General features: G+C 44.3%; 1 protein-coding gene across 6 annotated transcripts in view; it reads right to left on the bottom strand.

The window, feature by feature from the left end:
* Nucleotides 1–15,361, bottom strand: part of LOC121285635 (mucin-2-like) — a 94,621-nt gene that overhangs the window by 45,303 nt on the left and 33,957 nt on the right. For all 6 annotated transcript variants that reach the window (XM_041202274.1, XM_041202276.1, XM_041202277.1 and 3 more), the window contains exons 17-24: nucleotides 9,249–9,375; nucleotides 5,016–5,250; nucleotides 4,874–4,932; nucleotides 4,681–4,778; nucleotides 2,259–2,407; nucleotides 2,027–2,165; nucleotides 1,055–1,159; nucleotides 734–913 (exon numbers count right to left, since the gene is read on the bottom strand). In XM_041202274.1, coding sequence (XP_041058208.1) covers nucleotides 734–913; nucleotides 1,055–1,159; nucleotides 2,027–2,165; nucleotides 2,259–2,407; nucleotides 4,681–4,778; nucleotides 4,874–4,932; nucleotides 5,016–5,250; nucleotides 9,249–9,375 — 1,092 coding nt within the window. The remainder of the gene's footprint in view (nucleotides 1–733; nucleotides 914–1,054; nucleotides 1,160–2,026; nucleotides 2,166–2,258; nucleotides 2,408–4,680; nucleotides 4,779–4,873; nucleotides 4,933–5,015; nucleotides 5,251–9,248; nucleotides 9,376–15,361) is intronic.

The following is a 15,361-nucleotide window of genomic DNA, read 5'->3' as shown; positions in this document are numbered from 1 at the left end:
GAATCTATTCAAGACTGGGATGGCACTAAGGGAATCAAGGGAAAATAGGAATAGGGTGGGAAAATAGAGAGGAGATGAGAGAACAGCCATGAATTTCTTGAATAGAGAAGCAAGCATGACACCCCATACAGCAGCCTTCTCCTGCTCCTATATTTACTGTTCTTACACATAGAATATATTAATATTGTTGCATTGCTGGAATTTTTCCCTAGCACACAAAAGACGTGTATAACTTTGAATCCCAACCAAGGGTCCAAGACTTCTAAACTGTGATTTTGAGGCAGGCTAAGTGTTTAATAGAAAAAGATTTTTGAGCTTAACGTACATTAGTGCCTTTTTGAGACTGACAAAGGCCCTAGGTGTAGGGGTTGACGACCTTACTGACTTCTTTCTGAATGTTTCAGGGCCGCACATGCTGGTCATGTGACACCAAGTTCTGGATCATTATCTGGTCACTTAAATTGGCTCTCTGGTTAAATTAAGTGAAATTTCTCCAGATAAATGATCTTCCTTATGTTGATTCATGTGATAGCTGTGGATAGTTGTAAGTTACAATTTCGGCACAATTTTTCTCTATTTGTATCGCTCAGCCAACTAATTGACTGGTAGCTCTTCATATCAAACTCTTCTGTTTGATTACAATTTCCATGTGACTATTTGTCTGTTTTCAGAAAGGGCGAAGAATCAAAAAGTATATGTAGGAGAAATTATTTTAATTCAAAGTGACATTTACCCTCCAGTGTGCATCCAGTGTGACTGAAAGTCTGGTGTGTTTGTCCCAAATCACAGTGATTCCATTGGAAAATGTGAGGATCAGATAGAGCCCAACAGTGTGAAATGAATAGAAATCTTCTGTGCTTCTTGTTGTCAAATTTGTATTAACTTGCCCATCTTGCAAAGTTAGTTCTTTATCCTATAAGAGACAAGCGAATTTGAAAACAGGATGTTTTATGATATACAAGATTATTAACGGTCCCTGCTGAAATTTGTATTTTGAAAACTCTTACTAAAATGTTAATATAGCTACCTAATAATTGTAAATTAGAAAATATACCTGAAATATAATTTTGATGTTTCTGGAACAAGTCACTCCATTTTCACAGCATGCAACATTTTCTATTAGTACTTGGAATGTACCAATCTTTCCTCTGCAATGGTCCTAAAATGAAGGTAGTTTTAAATAAATATGTCCAACAAAGTATATCCTGTACAATTGTATATGGCTTAAACAGTTCAATAATAAATACCAATGTATTGTATATCAGTCTAATGAGAAAAATACTCCATACAATTTCAACCATAAATCATTGTGATGTTTTAGTGCACAAGGGGATCAAACCGATTGCCATTGTGCCAGTTTTCCTGGCAGAAAATGGCTACAGAGCTCCAATTTAGGGAGCCAAATTACAGTACCCAAGCAGCATATTGTTTTGGGTACCGTAGAGATGTCCCTGATGTCCACCTAAAACAGATGAGACGCACTTCAAATTTGCTAAACTGGAACTAAGAAGGTAAGCGTTTTAAAAGTATTGACTTGAGTGTGGACCTGGGAGAAGCAGGTATGCCCCTCTCAGCCTGCACTGTTTGAAAAATTTCTAGCGTGTCCAAAAATAGGGACTAATTAATCCTTTTACATGTCTTAATTGGCTAAACAATGCTCCCATGCAGGTAGCCGCTGCCACAGGAAGTACGCCTCCAGGAAAATTGCATGGAGGTTGGAAGACATCATGGAGTTGTCGTGATCAAACCCCCGTGCCACCTTGAAAGTCACCTCTGTGGCACTGGGAAAATTCAGCTTGCTCAGTGCTTTATAGGTCTTTACCGATGACCTGTTCGCAACAAGGTTTTTATTTTTGTTTCTGCATCATATTGTTATTCAGGTTTGTCGAAAGATTAAGAAATAGCGAATCTTCAGAAATGTGTAATATCTGTTTAGGATCTTAACTTATTCTCGACCAAAATCAATGCAAAGCCATGACTCATTTCCTACTAATAGTAAGTCAAGTATCTAGCCATCGCAACTTACCTGAACAAATATATATTCACAATTGCCGTCATAGGTGTACCTCTTCTCATCAAAAGTTGTGTAATGACCTTCACCATAAACCTTGCAGGTCTTTGAACATAGCTTCCCAGTACAATTCCATACTCCACCCTGGCACGTGCTGCAACATAAAGAATAGAGATATTGGGTTCTGTAATATTAAAGTGCTTTTAAGATATGAAACTGAACAATTTTGACATATGTTGAATCTCACCATTTGTTGCAATCCTTTTTGATTACTTTTCCTTCGGTATGGCTCTCTCCTTCAAATAAACAAGGGCATTTTTCATACAATACACAGTTTCCATTTTCATCTTCAGCTTTACCATCAGGACAGATGCAGTCAGGAATGCATTGAGCTGGCTGTTACAAAAGAGAAAATCTTCAGTGATTCCTCCAAACTTGTTTAATATTGATGTCAAATAACATGAAAAAATATAAACTTACGCTCATCAGTGTTGCCATTCTCACGTAGTCACGATTACATACAGATTTCACTTACACACACACACACACCACACATACACTACACACACACTTTATTGCTCTAATGAACAAAAGAACACAAGGAATAGTAGCAGGAGTCAGCCACATGGACCCTCAAAGCCTAATCTGCCATTCAGTAAGGCAATAAGATCATGGTTTAAGTGGTTAAACTTCACTTTTCCCCACATCCCAGTCTTGAATATATTGAACATCCACAGTCCTCAGCAGTACAGAATTCCAGAGATTCATAACCTTCTGAGTGAAGAAACTTTCATCTCATTTCTAAATGACCAGCTTCTTATCCTGACACTATGGTCTGGATTTTCACTGAGTCGGATTGACTCAGGGGCCCTTTAAAAATAGCAGACGGGTCCCAATTCTGGGATTCCCAACATTCCAGGCTCTCTAATTTTCAGGAGTGCCTTTAAAGTGTGCAGGCTTGTTCCTATCAGAAGTCCACATCCGGCACTTTCAAACTGGCCAGCTCCATTGTGTGAATAGGCATCGAATCAGGTCCGATTTTTAAAGGGTTGTGGTTCACGGCCTCTTAGATAAGTCATGGGCCCTAGTGTGCATGAGGGAAGCTTTTAAAAGGTAAGTTGAAAAGGCCCCCTCACTCAGGCCAATCTGATTGACCAGCAGTTCTCTGGTCCCTGCAGCGATGGCACTGCAATGGACAGAAGAAGAAATGCAGGAGGATGTTGAAGCCTCAGTCCAGGCACTGGGGATCTAGTAAGTTCAAGGGGTCCCAGGGTGAAGAAGGTAGGGAAGGCCTGGGGGAGCATGAAAGGAGCAATCAGTGTCTCGGGTCAGTGGCCAAGGGGCAGGGAGGGTGCTGTTGAGGGAGTTCCGAAGGCTACCGGACTTTAATGAGGGGGTGGTGCCCAGCTTCAGAAGGGGCTTCTGATTGAGGCACCCCACCCACTTCCCGCCTAAGATGTAATTCTGTTCATTTTCGGACTTCACCTATGGAGGTTCAATCCTCCCGGCAGCCTAAAAATGGAGGTTATGTAGGAAGTGGCCCTTAAGTGACCAATAATTAACCACTTAAGGGCCCCAGTTGGGGCAAGGACGTGTTTCCTGCCTGAGGTCTTTTCCACCTCTGCATAAAATTGCTGTGCAGTCAGGGCAGGTGGGAGACCAGAGGGAATCCCGTCCCTCCACCACCTAAAAACCCACCTGCTGAGGGGGAGGTGTAAAATTCTGGCCGATGTGATTTTTCCAGTCACAAATCCCTCTACACATTTACTAGTTCCACCTTTTAAAAATATTCTGCTTCCTAATCTTCCTACCAAAGTTGATAATTTCACATTTTCCCACCTTGAACTCCATCTGCCACCTTTGTATCCTATCATTTAACAAGCCTATATCTCTTTGCAGCCTCTTTGTGTCCTGCTCACAACTTACTTTCCTACCTAACTTTGTATCATCAGCAAACTTGGAAATATTATACTCAGTCCCTTCATCAAAGTCATTAATTTACATTGTAAATAGCTAAGGCCCAAGCACTGGTCCTTGTGGCACTCCAATGGTTAGAACCTGCCAATCGGAAAATGAACATTTATATTCTCAGCATTCTATCTGTTAACCAATCGTGAATCCATGCTAATGTAATACCTCAATATTACAAACCTTTATCTTGTGTAACAACATTACGTATGGCCACTTTTAAAAATCCAATATATTTCATCCACTAGTTCCCCCTTTTCTACTGCCTTAAAAAACTTCAATCGATTTGCCAAACACAACTTCCTTTTCATAAGCACATGCTGACTCTGCCTAATCATATTATGATTTTCTAAGTGACTTTAGATTGTAGCATTGTCCCTGCTATTAATCTCGGGCTAACTGGTCTAGAGTTCCTTGTTTTGTGCTTCCCTCCTTAAACAGCTGGATTATGTTTGCTATCTTCGTGCCTATGGAGACCATTCTAGAACTTATGCATTCCTGGAAGATCAGAACCTGTGCTCATGAAAAATTCCTTTGCAAAACTTCACAATGTAGCGAAAGAATTTTGTTCTATCTTTATCAACAGATCAAAATATGTCCCCGCGTCGTTTAGAATCACTTAATATTTTGTGTTCAACTTCTGTGTTGCATGCAAGTGTGCATGTGTTCTTTACAAACTTGTGTTGTTGGATATCACTTACACATGGTAAATTCAAGTTGCTGCATTTCTTCCCACAGGAATTCCGATTTAATTTTCCAGCTCCTGAACAATTAAAATGCTCCTTTCCCCCAAAACACTCTAATGGACAAAAAAAAAAATGCAGAAAGTTGTTTCATACAGGTTCTAATTCATGCTTCCAGTAATTACTACTTTAAAAAATACCAAAAATTTACCTGGACTTGGTGTAGTGGAACGAATTTGACTGCACCTAATTAATCCACCTACGCAAAAGCTGAAGAAAGAAAAGAAAAGCTAAGGGTATTTTTTCATATGCTTAATCATACAGCTTTGGTAGACTGTGACAAGTATGCTCACCAGTTGTCAACACTCTGTCCAGATTCAATATACATGCCCTTGTAGTAACATGAGCAACGTCCTTGATCAACACAGAACCCATTTTCATCCATGTACTTTCCCTCAAGACAACCACATCCATAAACTGCAACATCCTTAACACTACAGGTAAAGTCAGTTGTTCCCAGTGATCTGCAGGTCCGGTTACAGGGTGTCATGTTATTGTCAAAAATCTGGTCCAGCTCACAAGTTGTATCTAGAAACAGAAACCACTAGTATTAGAAAACAGCTGAATACTGATGAAAGCAAAAGATAAGCCAGAAGCGTTCTCCACCACCTCCAGCCAAAAGTGAAAAGTAGATGATCCATCTCAGCTTCCTCCTGAGATCCTCATCTTCACAATCATCTGCCAATTTGATTCACTCATGGTGTGGAAAAACAACTGAGCACGCTGGATACAGTAAAGGCCATGGGCCTCAACAACATCCTGGCTATAGTGAAGATTTGTGTTCCCAAACTAGCTGAGCCTCTAATCAAGCTGTTCTAGTATTATACTGCCATCTACCTGACAAACAGGGAAATTGCTCAGACATGTCCCATCCAAAAGAAGGAGGACAAATTCAACCTGCCCAATTACAGCCTGATCAGCTTATGCTCAATCATCAGCAATGTGATGAAAAGCATGGTCAACTGCTATCAGCTCTTTTGAGTACAAACCCATTTCCATCTGTTTCAGATGAAGTTACATTGTTTCATAGTTTGCCATTGTGAGAGTTGAACTCTTGATCTTGGGGTTACAAACCCACTACCATAACCACTTGGCTATTTAGGCCAAGCATCAACTGTTATCAACTGGCACTTAATCAATATTGAGTTCAACAATTTTAGATCACAAACTCCTTCCTCCATCCCCACCCCCTTTCCGATCCACCCTTTTTTTCCAATAATTTATATAGATTTTTCTTTTTCCACCTATTTCCATTATTTTAAAATATATTTCCATCCATTGTTTTATCTCTACCTTTTAGCCTTTTTCAATTCCTTCCCCCCACCCCACCCCCACTAGAGCTATCTGTACCTTGCTTGTCCTGCTTTCTACCCTTAATTAGCACATTCCTTAGATAATATCACCACTTTCAACACCTTTTTGTCCTTTTGTCTGTGACATCTTTTGGTTATCTCCACCTATCACTGGCTCTACTTGTCCCACCCCCCCCCCCACCCCCCTCCCAAACCAGTTTATATTTCACCTCTCTTCTATCTTTACTTAGTTCTGTTGAAGGGTCATTTGGACTCGAAACTTTAACTGTGTTCCTCTCCGCAGATGCTGCCAGACTCACTGAGTTTTTCCAGGTATTTTTGTTTTTGTTTTGGATTTCCAGCATACGCAGTTTTTTGCTTTTAACTTAATCACCAATAACCTGCTGAACAATATTCAGTTTAGGTTTCTCCAGAACCACTCATCTCCAGTCTTGATCCTACATGGGAAAAGGGCTGAATTCCAAAGGAGAGGTGAGAGGGACTGCCTTTGATATCGAGGCCTTGTGTAGCATCAGGGAGCCCTGGGCTGGGATTTTCTGGCCCCACCATGGTAGGACATGCAGCAGGAGATTCGGCGGCCCAGCCAAAAGTCCAAAGACTTTCGGCGGGACCAGATGGTCCCAACGATGGCCGGGACCTGAAACCCTATCCCTAGTAAGACTGAAGTCAATGGGATCGGGGGAAATCTCTCCATTCGTTTGGAGTCACTTCAAGCATGAAGGAAGATGGTGGCTGTGGGAGGCCAATCAGCTCAGCCACAGGACATCAGTGCAGGAGTTCCATAGGGCAGTGTCCTAGGCCCAACCCTCCAGTTCCTTCATCAGCGACCTTCTTTCCAACATAAAGTCAGAATGGGGGATTTTTGCTGATGGTTGTACAGAGTTCAGTTTCATCTGTAATTCTTTAGATAATGAAGCAGTCTGTGTTTTCAAGGACACTATCTAAGCCTGGGCTGGTAAGTGTATTCACATCATACAATTGACTGGCAATGACCATCCCCATTAAAAGTGTCTAACCTCACTTCATGACATTCAGTGACATTACTATCATTAACTGCTCCACCATCAACATCCTGAGGATTGCCATTGACCTCAAACCTAACTGGACCAGCCATATAAATACTGTGGCTGTAAGAACAGGTCAGAGGCTGGGAATTCTGTGGCGTGAAACTCACCTCCTGACTCCCCAAAGCCCATCCACCATCTACAAGGCAAAAGTTAGAAGTGTGATGGAACACTCACTTGCCTGGATAAGTACAGTTGCAACAGCATGCAAGACATTCAACATGATCAAGGAAAAACAGCTTGCTTGATCTGCACCTCATCTGCCACCTTAAGAGTCACCCTCTCCACCATTAGTGCACAGTGGCAGCAGTGTGTACCATCTACAAGATGCACTGAAGCAACTCACCAAAACTTCATCAACAGCACCTTCCAAAACTGCAACCTCTCCCACCTAGATAGATAAGGGTAGCAGGTCCTTGAGAACACCAAGTTCCCCTTCGTGTTGTACATCATCCTGACTTCGAAATATATCAGCATTCATTCATTGCCTCAAACTCCTTACCTAACAGCACAATGGGAGGGCCTTCATTATATGGACTGCAGGAGTTCAAGAAAGGGCTCATCACCACCTTCTCAAAGGCAATTAGGGATCAGCAAGAAATGCTGGCCTTGCCAGGGACACTCCCATCCCACAAATCATTAACTTTAAAAGAGCATAATTAAACACTCAATATATTTTACTTCTAAATGAAAACTTTTATGTACCATGACTGAAAGATTTCAATTGGCAGTTTATTTCAGGTTACAAGTAGTACTCTTCACTATCCACGATCTATTTTAGTTAAGGATTTCCCCTAAGTAAAGTTGTTTTTTTTGCCCTAAACCCTAATTTTCTTCTATTTATACAAGAGCTTCTCATATTTTGCTGTTTACAAAAATTCTGATAATTGTTTAGCTTTCTTCTTAACTGGTCAAGTGTTCCAGTGCTCTATCCAATTTTTTATGTTCTACTTTTGTTATCCATCAATCATATGACATAAAATATTTCTGTCCAATTTCAATTTCTTTCCAAGGACTCTACCAAAATTCAGAGCCAACCACATTCTATCAAAAACAGATCTCCAATAGTTCTAATCCAACCAGCTATATATTCCTAAAATAACATTCAAATCATAGCAAATAAATGCAGTTTATTCAACAATCCAGGAAAAGATATTCAACAACTTTCCTGCCCTATTTTCTAGTTGCTGTAGCTCACTCCATAAGTGCATATCCTGATGGCTTCTACAGAGCACATGAACATCGCTGAAAATAGTGTAGAGGAATGTAACCTGGGCAACTCTTGATGTCAGAATGAGGAGCTATGAGGAAAAATTTGATAGCTTCATGACTGCATATTTCACCTTATAAAATGTTTAATAAAATAGAGAAAGTGAACCCAATATAATACTAAGACAGCAGGGCAAGAGGGCACCTGTTCAGGGGGTTGAAGTACAAATTTAGAGATGATGTCAGAGTATTTAACAGTGGACAATTATTATTGAAACCAAGGCCAGGATTTTACGGCTTCATCGCAGCCTGTCTCCCCATCACCCCACCCCTCCCCCCACCTCCACCGTGGATGCAGCAAGACATTTAAATCTCCATTTAGTTCGGCAGGACAGTAATAGCCTGCCGAGCGAAAGGGGCCGTAAACTCCTGGCCTGAATGTCGGGAAGGTTGAGGTTAACTCTCTGGATTCATTTAAGAACTAGCTACATATTCTAATGGAAGGATGATATGACTGATGTTCTGAAAGGAAGAGATCGAATAGGCTCTAGGGCTTTCTTCATTGGAATCTAAGGATAAAAGAAAAAAATACTAATATGTACTAGGTGAGGTCAGTGAACTCTCTCCTCCATTAATTAAGCAGTCTACTAATTTATTCTGTGTAGATCCCAAAGCTGGTATCTGTTAAATTTTGGGTCCATCATGGAGGAACTTCCAAGCAAATGAGAATGCATTTTCACAAAAAAACAGAAGAAACATTTGGAGATAGTTGGGTTGAACGTCAATCTAGAAAAGCATGGACTTGGTCTCCAGGCATCAATACACTTAAAGAATGATATCCGTATATTCATTTGTAACTTTTATAAATTGTTTTCAAGTAACTGATTCTGCCTGCAGAAAATGGTGTGAAATTCTATGAAAGATAAATATTTCAACTTACTGCAAATGCCTTCAGTCCATTTCTTCAGGATGACACCTCTTTCTGCACATGCATGAACATATGACCCGAGTGCCGCACAGATGCAGTGATCAATATTCTGACAGGTGCAGATGGAATCCTTACACATCTTTAAAGCAAATACAATTAAAATGATTATTTTCTTCCATTATCTTTGGTAAGTTGTTGTATATTTTGCTAATCTGGATATAACCGAATCACAGAATCACAATGCCAGAACATATCAGGAGTCAAATAATCTTAGCTTTTTAAAAACACAGGATTTTCTTTAACCATTTTCCCCCCATCGGGGACGAAGTTGAAGGGGGGGGGCTGAAGTTGAAGGGCGGGCGTGCACAGCTGCTTCTCCGATCGGTGCCCCCAATCAGGGTCGTGGCGCCATTTTACGTGGGCGAGCCAATTAAGGCCCGTCCAGCACAACGTCCACACGGAAGCACTATGCGCTCCCTGTGCAGGCGGGGGAATCCCAAAATCGAGAATGCACTCTTTCGCGCATGCGCACGAAAGAGTGCACTCATCTCCCTGAGGCTAAGTGCTGCGTCGGGCAGATCGCCTGTTCTGTGACAAGTACTAAAAATAGGAAAAAAAGAAATTCCTGACATGTCCCCTCATGTGATATGACTTGGGACATGACAATAATTTTTTACAAAAACATTAATAAAATGTTTTAAAACCTACATGAAACTTCATCCCGCCCGTGGATGAGGTTTCATGCTTTTTCTAATGCCCGCCAGGACTCCTGGCCTGCCCGCCAACCTTAAGGTTGGATGGGCAGGTCCATTAATTAGCTAAATGACTCTGTCAATGGCCTCAATTGACCATTGACAGGTCGGCAGGCACACAGCTGATTTTGCTGCACCCCCGCCTACTGGAACATTTAAATGGGGTGCGGTGACATCAGGAGTTCCACCCGACGTCACAGTGTGCCATTTTACGTGTCAGAGAGTTGGCCCCGCACCCCCTCGCTCGCCAAAAGGAAAATCCTACCCATAAGGGTCGAATTGGACAATTGGGCAACTGTATGGAGTATGTTGCAGTAATCGTCAGCCCACTTTGCCAGCGATAAGGTCCCCATGATTTTGAGGACCCAGCCTCAGTTAAATGTTCCAGGGGAACTGCTGGGCACCAGACAGACGGCCTGAAGCAGCTCACCGAATTGCAGCTCTATATCGGGCTGTGATGACTGCTGCAAGATGAGCTGTGAGGGGGTCATCTTCATGGAAGGTGAGGTCCCAGGACAATAGCAACCCAGATTATTATTTGCCAGCATTTCTGCTGTTCAGGGGCTCACAGAAATAGTACGACACAGTGCAGACTCCTACCAGTCTGAATTAATATGGTAATTGGGATCCGACTTACACTTCACAAACTCAATTTATATATTTCAAGGAGACTATCACTTGAAATAGGTGGGCAAATTGGAGACCTGGCAGTTGGCTTTTTCATTTTCTAATCAGTTATTTTCTAGAGTTTTTGATGACTTTCATTCTACTTTTCTCAACAGTTGACAGTTGTCTTTTAGATCCGAATAATTCCATTTACCATAAAATTCCAAATAACATTGTGAAGTGACTAACAGAATAGGTCTAATCAATTTGCAATAAGTTTATAATAAAAATGAGTGATTTACTGTAAATTCATTGCATTCTTCGAAATCTTACAACTACTCCAACTTACGCGAGAGAAAAATTAATTTTTGACGTGGTGCCCTCAGATTTTATTTCAGTAAATTACCGTTATTGGTTTCTGTGGATGAGTTATCTTAATACTTGAGCTATTGTTTCTGTGATATTTTCTGCATCAAAACAGGAGTGTCCTCAGTTCAATGGGCAGGATTCTGAGGTCGTCAGGCAGACACGGTGGGCAGGCTCAGGAGTGGCTGGAGAACGGTTCTCTACCTGTGATCGGACCCTGACCATGATTTCACGCTGGTGGGCCAATTAAGACCCACCCAGCGTGAAACACGGCTCCACATTGGCCGGGAAGGGCCAAGCGGGGATGGGGGCCTGTCAGCTGTCGGATCCAATGGCGTGTTTAAAAGCGACCCAGGCAGCTCCTGGATGTCTGCCATGCAAGGACGTCTTCTGTACTTCTGCAATGGAGTCGAGTGTGTCTGGACATGGCAGATGGGAGGGAAGGTCAGGTGGGCGCTCGGTCCCCCGCTTTTCTGATGAGTGCCTCGTCTGTCCTCCTGGAGGAGGTGGCTGCCAGGAGAGATGCCTTTGTCCCCAGGGATGGGAGGAGGAGGCCACCACACCTCACCAAGAGGGCATGGGAGAAGGTGGCAGTAATGGTGAGCAGCCATGATGCGGTGCGGCGCACATGGGTGCACAGCCAGAAGCACCTCAATGATCTGTGCGCTCAGCAAGGGTGAGTGCCATGTTGGCATGGGTCAGTGTGCAGAAGTGTTAAGGTCTGGCCGTCCACCCCCTCCCATGAACCTCAGGGTGTTAGAGTCTGAGTGCCAATTGCCAATGACACCAGAGCTGACCAAAGGGATGAGCCCTGGCTGCTTGGACTGAGTGCCTTGCATCTCCGACTTGGGTGTGCCCTGCCAAGTGCTCCTCATCTGGGATTGGCCAGGCTGCAATGATGCTGCAGGTAGAGAGTGGACTAATCAATGCTCCTCTGTCCTTTCAGGAGAAGACGACCCATAACAACATTGAAAGGTTGTGGACCAGCAGAGGCCCTGCTTGCCTCCTAATCCTTTGCAAATATGAACAAGATGCCCTGGAGCTTGAGAGCCAGTTCGTGCCCCATGCAACCGGGTATGGAGAGGCGGGGGTGCCAGACGAAGGTAAGAGAGCAGTGTACAGAGATGATGTTTTCGGTTTGTGCAACCATTCTAGTGTAGTCTCTTCATTGATGTGAGCCTCAAACCTGGAGTCCCCATTGATCATTGGAAGACGAGGGTACCATGACGCAGATCTCCATGGTCTCACCAGGGTGCCTGGCATGCACAGTGACGGTGTGATGACTTTAACAAATGTCTTTGTTGTCCATTTTAGTTTTGCCAGCAAGTGTGCGATCCGTGGACCCTGAAGGGCCACCCCTGGCACCAGAGGACCACCGAATTTCTGTTGCACCTGCATCACACCAGCTCTCTGAAGCAGGCACCAGTGCAGATATCAGCACCTTGGTGAACATTAAATCAGCAGCTAGTATATCAGTGCACATTGGTGAGGGCACTTCACACTTGCCTGAGGTGCAGTGAAGGCACAGAGTGCCCAAGGTGACAGCAGTCGGAGGACTGCTGGGGATCAGGACGATGCTCAGTTGAAGGCTGATGATGAGTCTCTGGAGTCATCCATTAGGCGTTAGATGCTGGATGTCCAGTGAGATTTGCGGGAGGATCTGGCGGAGATCCATGAGGGAATGTGTGCCATGGTCTCCGTGAAGGAGGAGTCCATGCGGAGCATGAGCACTACGTTGACCATCAAGGCCGAGCACACTGCCTTTTCCACTGAGAGAGTGGTGACTCTCATGGAGAGGCAGCTCTAGGAATAGAATCAGGGATTCCTGGTCCAGAACCTTTGGGTCGCCGTGCAGGGGTGGGCCCCGCTCGCTGACGGGTAAAATCGGGCGTGCATTCCGACGTCACTGGGTGCCATTCCAATCTTCAGTTCAGTGGGCGCACACTGGAGTTGGCTGTCAAAAGCCTATTAAGGCCATTTAAAAACTAAGTAAAATGATTAACAGAGCTGCCTGTCCAACCTTGAGGCGGCCTTTGCATTTATCATGAAACCTCATCCATTGGCGGGATGAGGTTTCATGGAGGATTTATAAATCAAATAATTTTTTCCATTAAAATTCATCATCGAGGCCAACAAGACAGCAGTGTCAGCAGGCTGTCTCCAATGCCAGTGCCAGAGAGGGGGGAGCACCTGGACGTAGCACTTGCAAATGTAAGTTAAATGCACCATGAGCACAAGAGGGACAGGTCACTGATGATTTTATATTCATTTATGCTGACTTTATGCATACAGGTCTGGGGTTGAAGACCAGAAACGTTTATGTAAATATTGTTGAACTGTCATAATGAGATAAATTGTGCTTTTGTTACCATGGCCTGAATATGCTTTAACTTTTTAATTCATTGGTGTGGGGAAAGCCAGTAAGTAGTGCTGGACGTTGGTGGCTCTGAATTTTATTGTGCAGGCACTGAGTATTCTTTGTGTTCAAATGAAAGGGTGCTTTCAGACATCTGGGATGAAGGCGACAGCCCTGGCATGTGGCTGAAGCTGATCTTTGGTGGCCTAGCTGAAGGAGCGTTGGTTCAAGGCGTCCCTGATGTCCCTGCTTCCCTGCAGCTGACTGAGGTCCAGTTCCAAGGCCTTAGTGTTCTCCTCATCTTTGGACTCACTACTAGACTCATCGTTTGTGGCTTGTGCAGCTGCGTCAAGATCCTTTTCTTCCAGTGGGTCCTCCATTGCCAGTGCCTGATTGTGGAGAGCGCAGCATGCAACCACTATTAGTGACACCCGCTCTGGGGGTATTGTAATGCCCCTAGTGATTGACCCAGGCATCGGAAATTCATCTCGAGAAGACTTATGGTCCTCTCTACCACCACCCTTGAGGAGCCATAACTTGCATTGTAATGCTTCTCTGCCTCTGTTGTTGGGTGCCGGAGAGGCATCATGAGCCACGGATAGCCATTGTCGCCCAGCAGCCATCCATCCAGTCGGGCTGGAGCACTGAAGACCCTTGGCACCTGGGAGTGTCGCAGGATGTAAGCATCATGGGAGCTGCTAAGTTGCCTTGCACAAGCTTGCAGAATCTGCATCCTGCGGTCACACACTATCTGCACACTGAAGGAGTGGAATCCTTTCCTGTTGACGAAGGTATCCAGCTGACCCTCTGGCATTTTGATAGCCACATGTGTGCAGTCGCTTGCACCCTGGACGTGGGGGAACCCAGCAATCACTGCAAAGCATCTGGCTCACTCAGCCTGGCTGGCCTCATCCGTATGGTAAAGAATAAAAGTCAGGACCCGCCTGAATAGAACTTCTGTCACCAGCTTGGTACAACTATGGACAGCTGATTGAGACACTCCACACAGATCACCCACTGACCCCTGGAAAGAACCGGAGGCATAGAAGTTGAGGGCCACCATGACCTTCAAAGCCACTGGCATGTGGTGTCCACCCACACAGTCGGAGCTGGCCCCAGGCCCAATCATCTGACAAATGGAGGTCACGATCTCCTTTGAGAGGCGGCGCCTCCTTCAGCATTGCACCTCAGACATAGGGAGGCAGCTACATCACCGCCTGTAAACCCTGGCAGCAGGACAGTTGTGTCTTCTGCGGCCCCTTCCTCCTTGCTGGCCCTGTGCATCAATGAACAGAATCCCAATGATATCTCTTACGTGTATAGTGGTTATGCCCCTCTGAGTGTGCGGTTAACACTGGTGGCCCTGTGCCTCTTGTGCCTGTGCATCTCCTCCCACAGGCCACTCCCTTGGAAGCTGCCTTGGGACACCTGGTCTCCTCTCCCTTCTGCCCCTCTCTTCCTCCTCAGAGGAGGTGCCGCCAGCAGAGACCACAATCCCCATTATCAAGGTAACAGAAGGCCGTCTGATACCTGGAATGGTCCCCGTGGTCTGAATCCTCCAGGGGTCTTGCAGACACCCATGAGTCCTGAAATGAAGTCTGGAAATGCTAAGAATAAAGACCCGAACAGAGCTGAGGCTGCCAAGTACCAATAAGCAACTAGCAGCAAACTATCTCCAAACTTCCTCATTACTCACACTGGCAATGCTGCTGCCCTTTTTTATCCTGCCCATGGATGAGGTTTTTGAAAATGTCAGCTGGCCGCCTGCCCGTTTTTCCCATGCGACAAGTGCAAAATCACACGGGCAAGGAAAAATCGCCATCAGTTGGACTGTTAAGTGCCTTAAGTGGCCTTTTTATTAATGGCGGGCCTGGCTCCGGCAGCTGCGCATGCACGCTGACCAAACTATTGCACGAGTGCGCAATGAAATTGGGACGTTCACCCAACATCATCACGTGCAATTTTACACCTGATTGGGATGTAAAATTCTGCCCAATGTCTCTTTTCCTTGTCTTGCACAATTCCTTAGTTTATTAAATAGCATT

This window comes from Carcharodon carcharias, chromosome 13 (genome assembly GCF_017639515.1).
Source record: "Carcharodon carcharias isolate sCarCar2 chromosome 13, sCarCar2.pri, whole genome shotgun sequence".
NCBI lineage: Eukaryota > Metazoa > Chordata > Chondrichthyes > Lamniformes > Lamnidae > Carcharodon > Carcharodon carcharias.
Note: the sequence above shows the minus strand (reverse complement) of the source record. Positions and strands in the feature narration are given on the sequence as shown.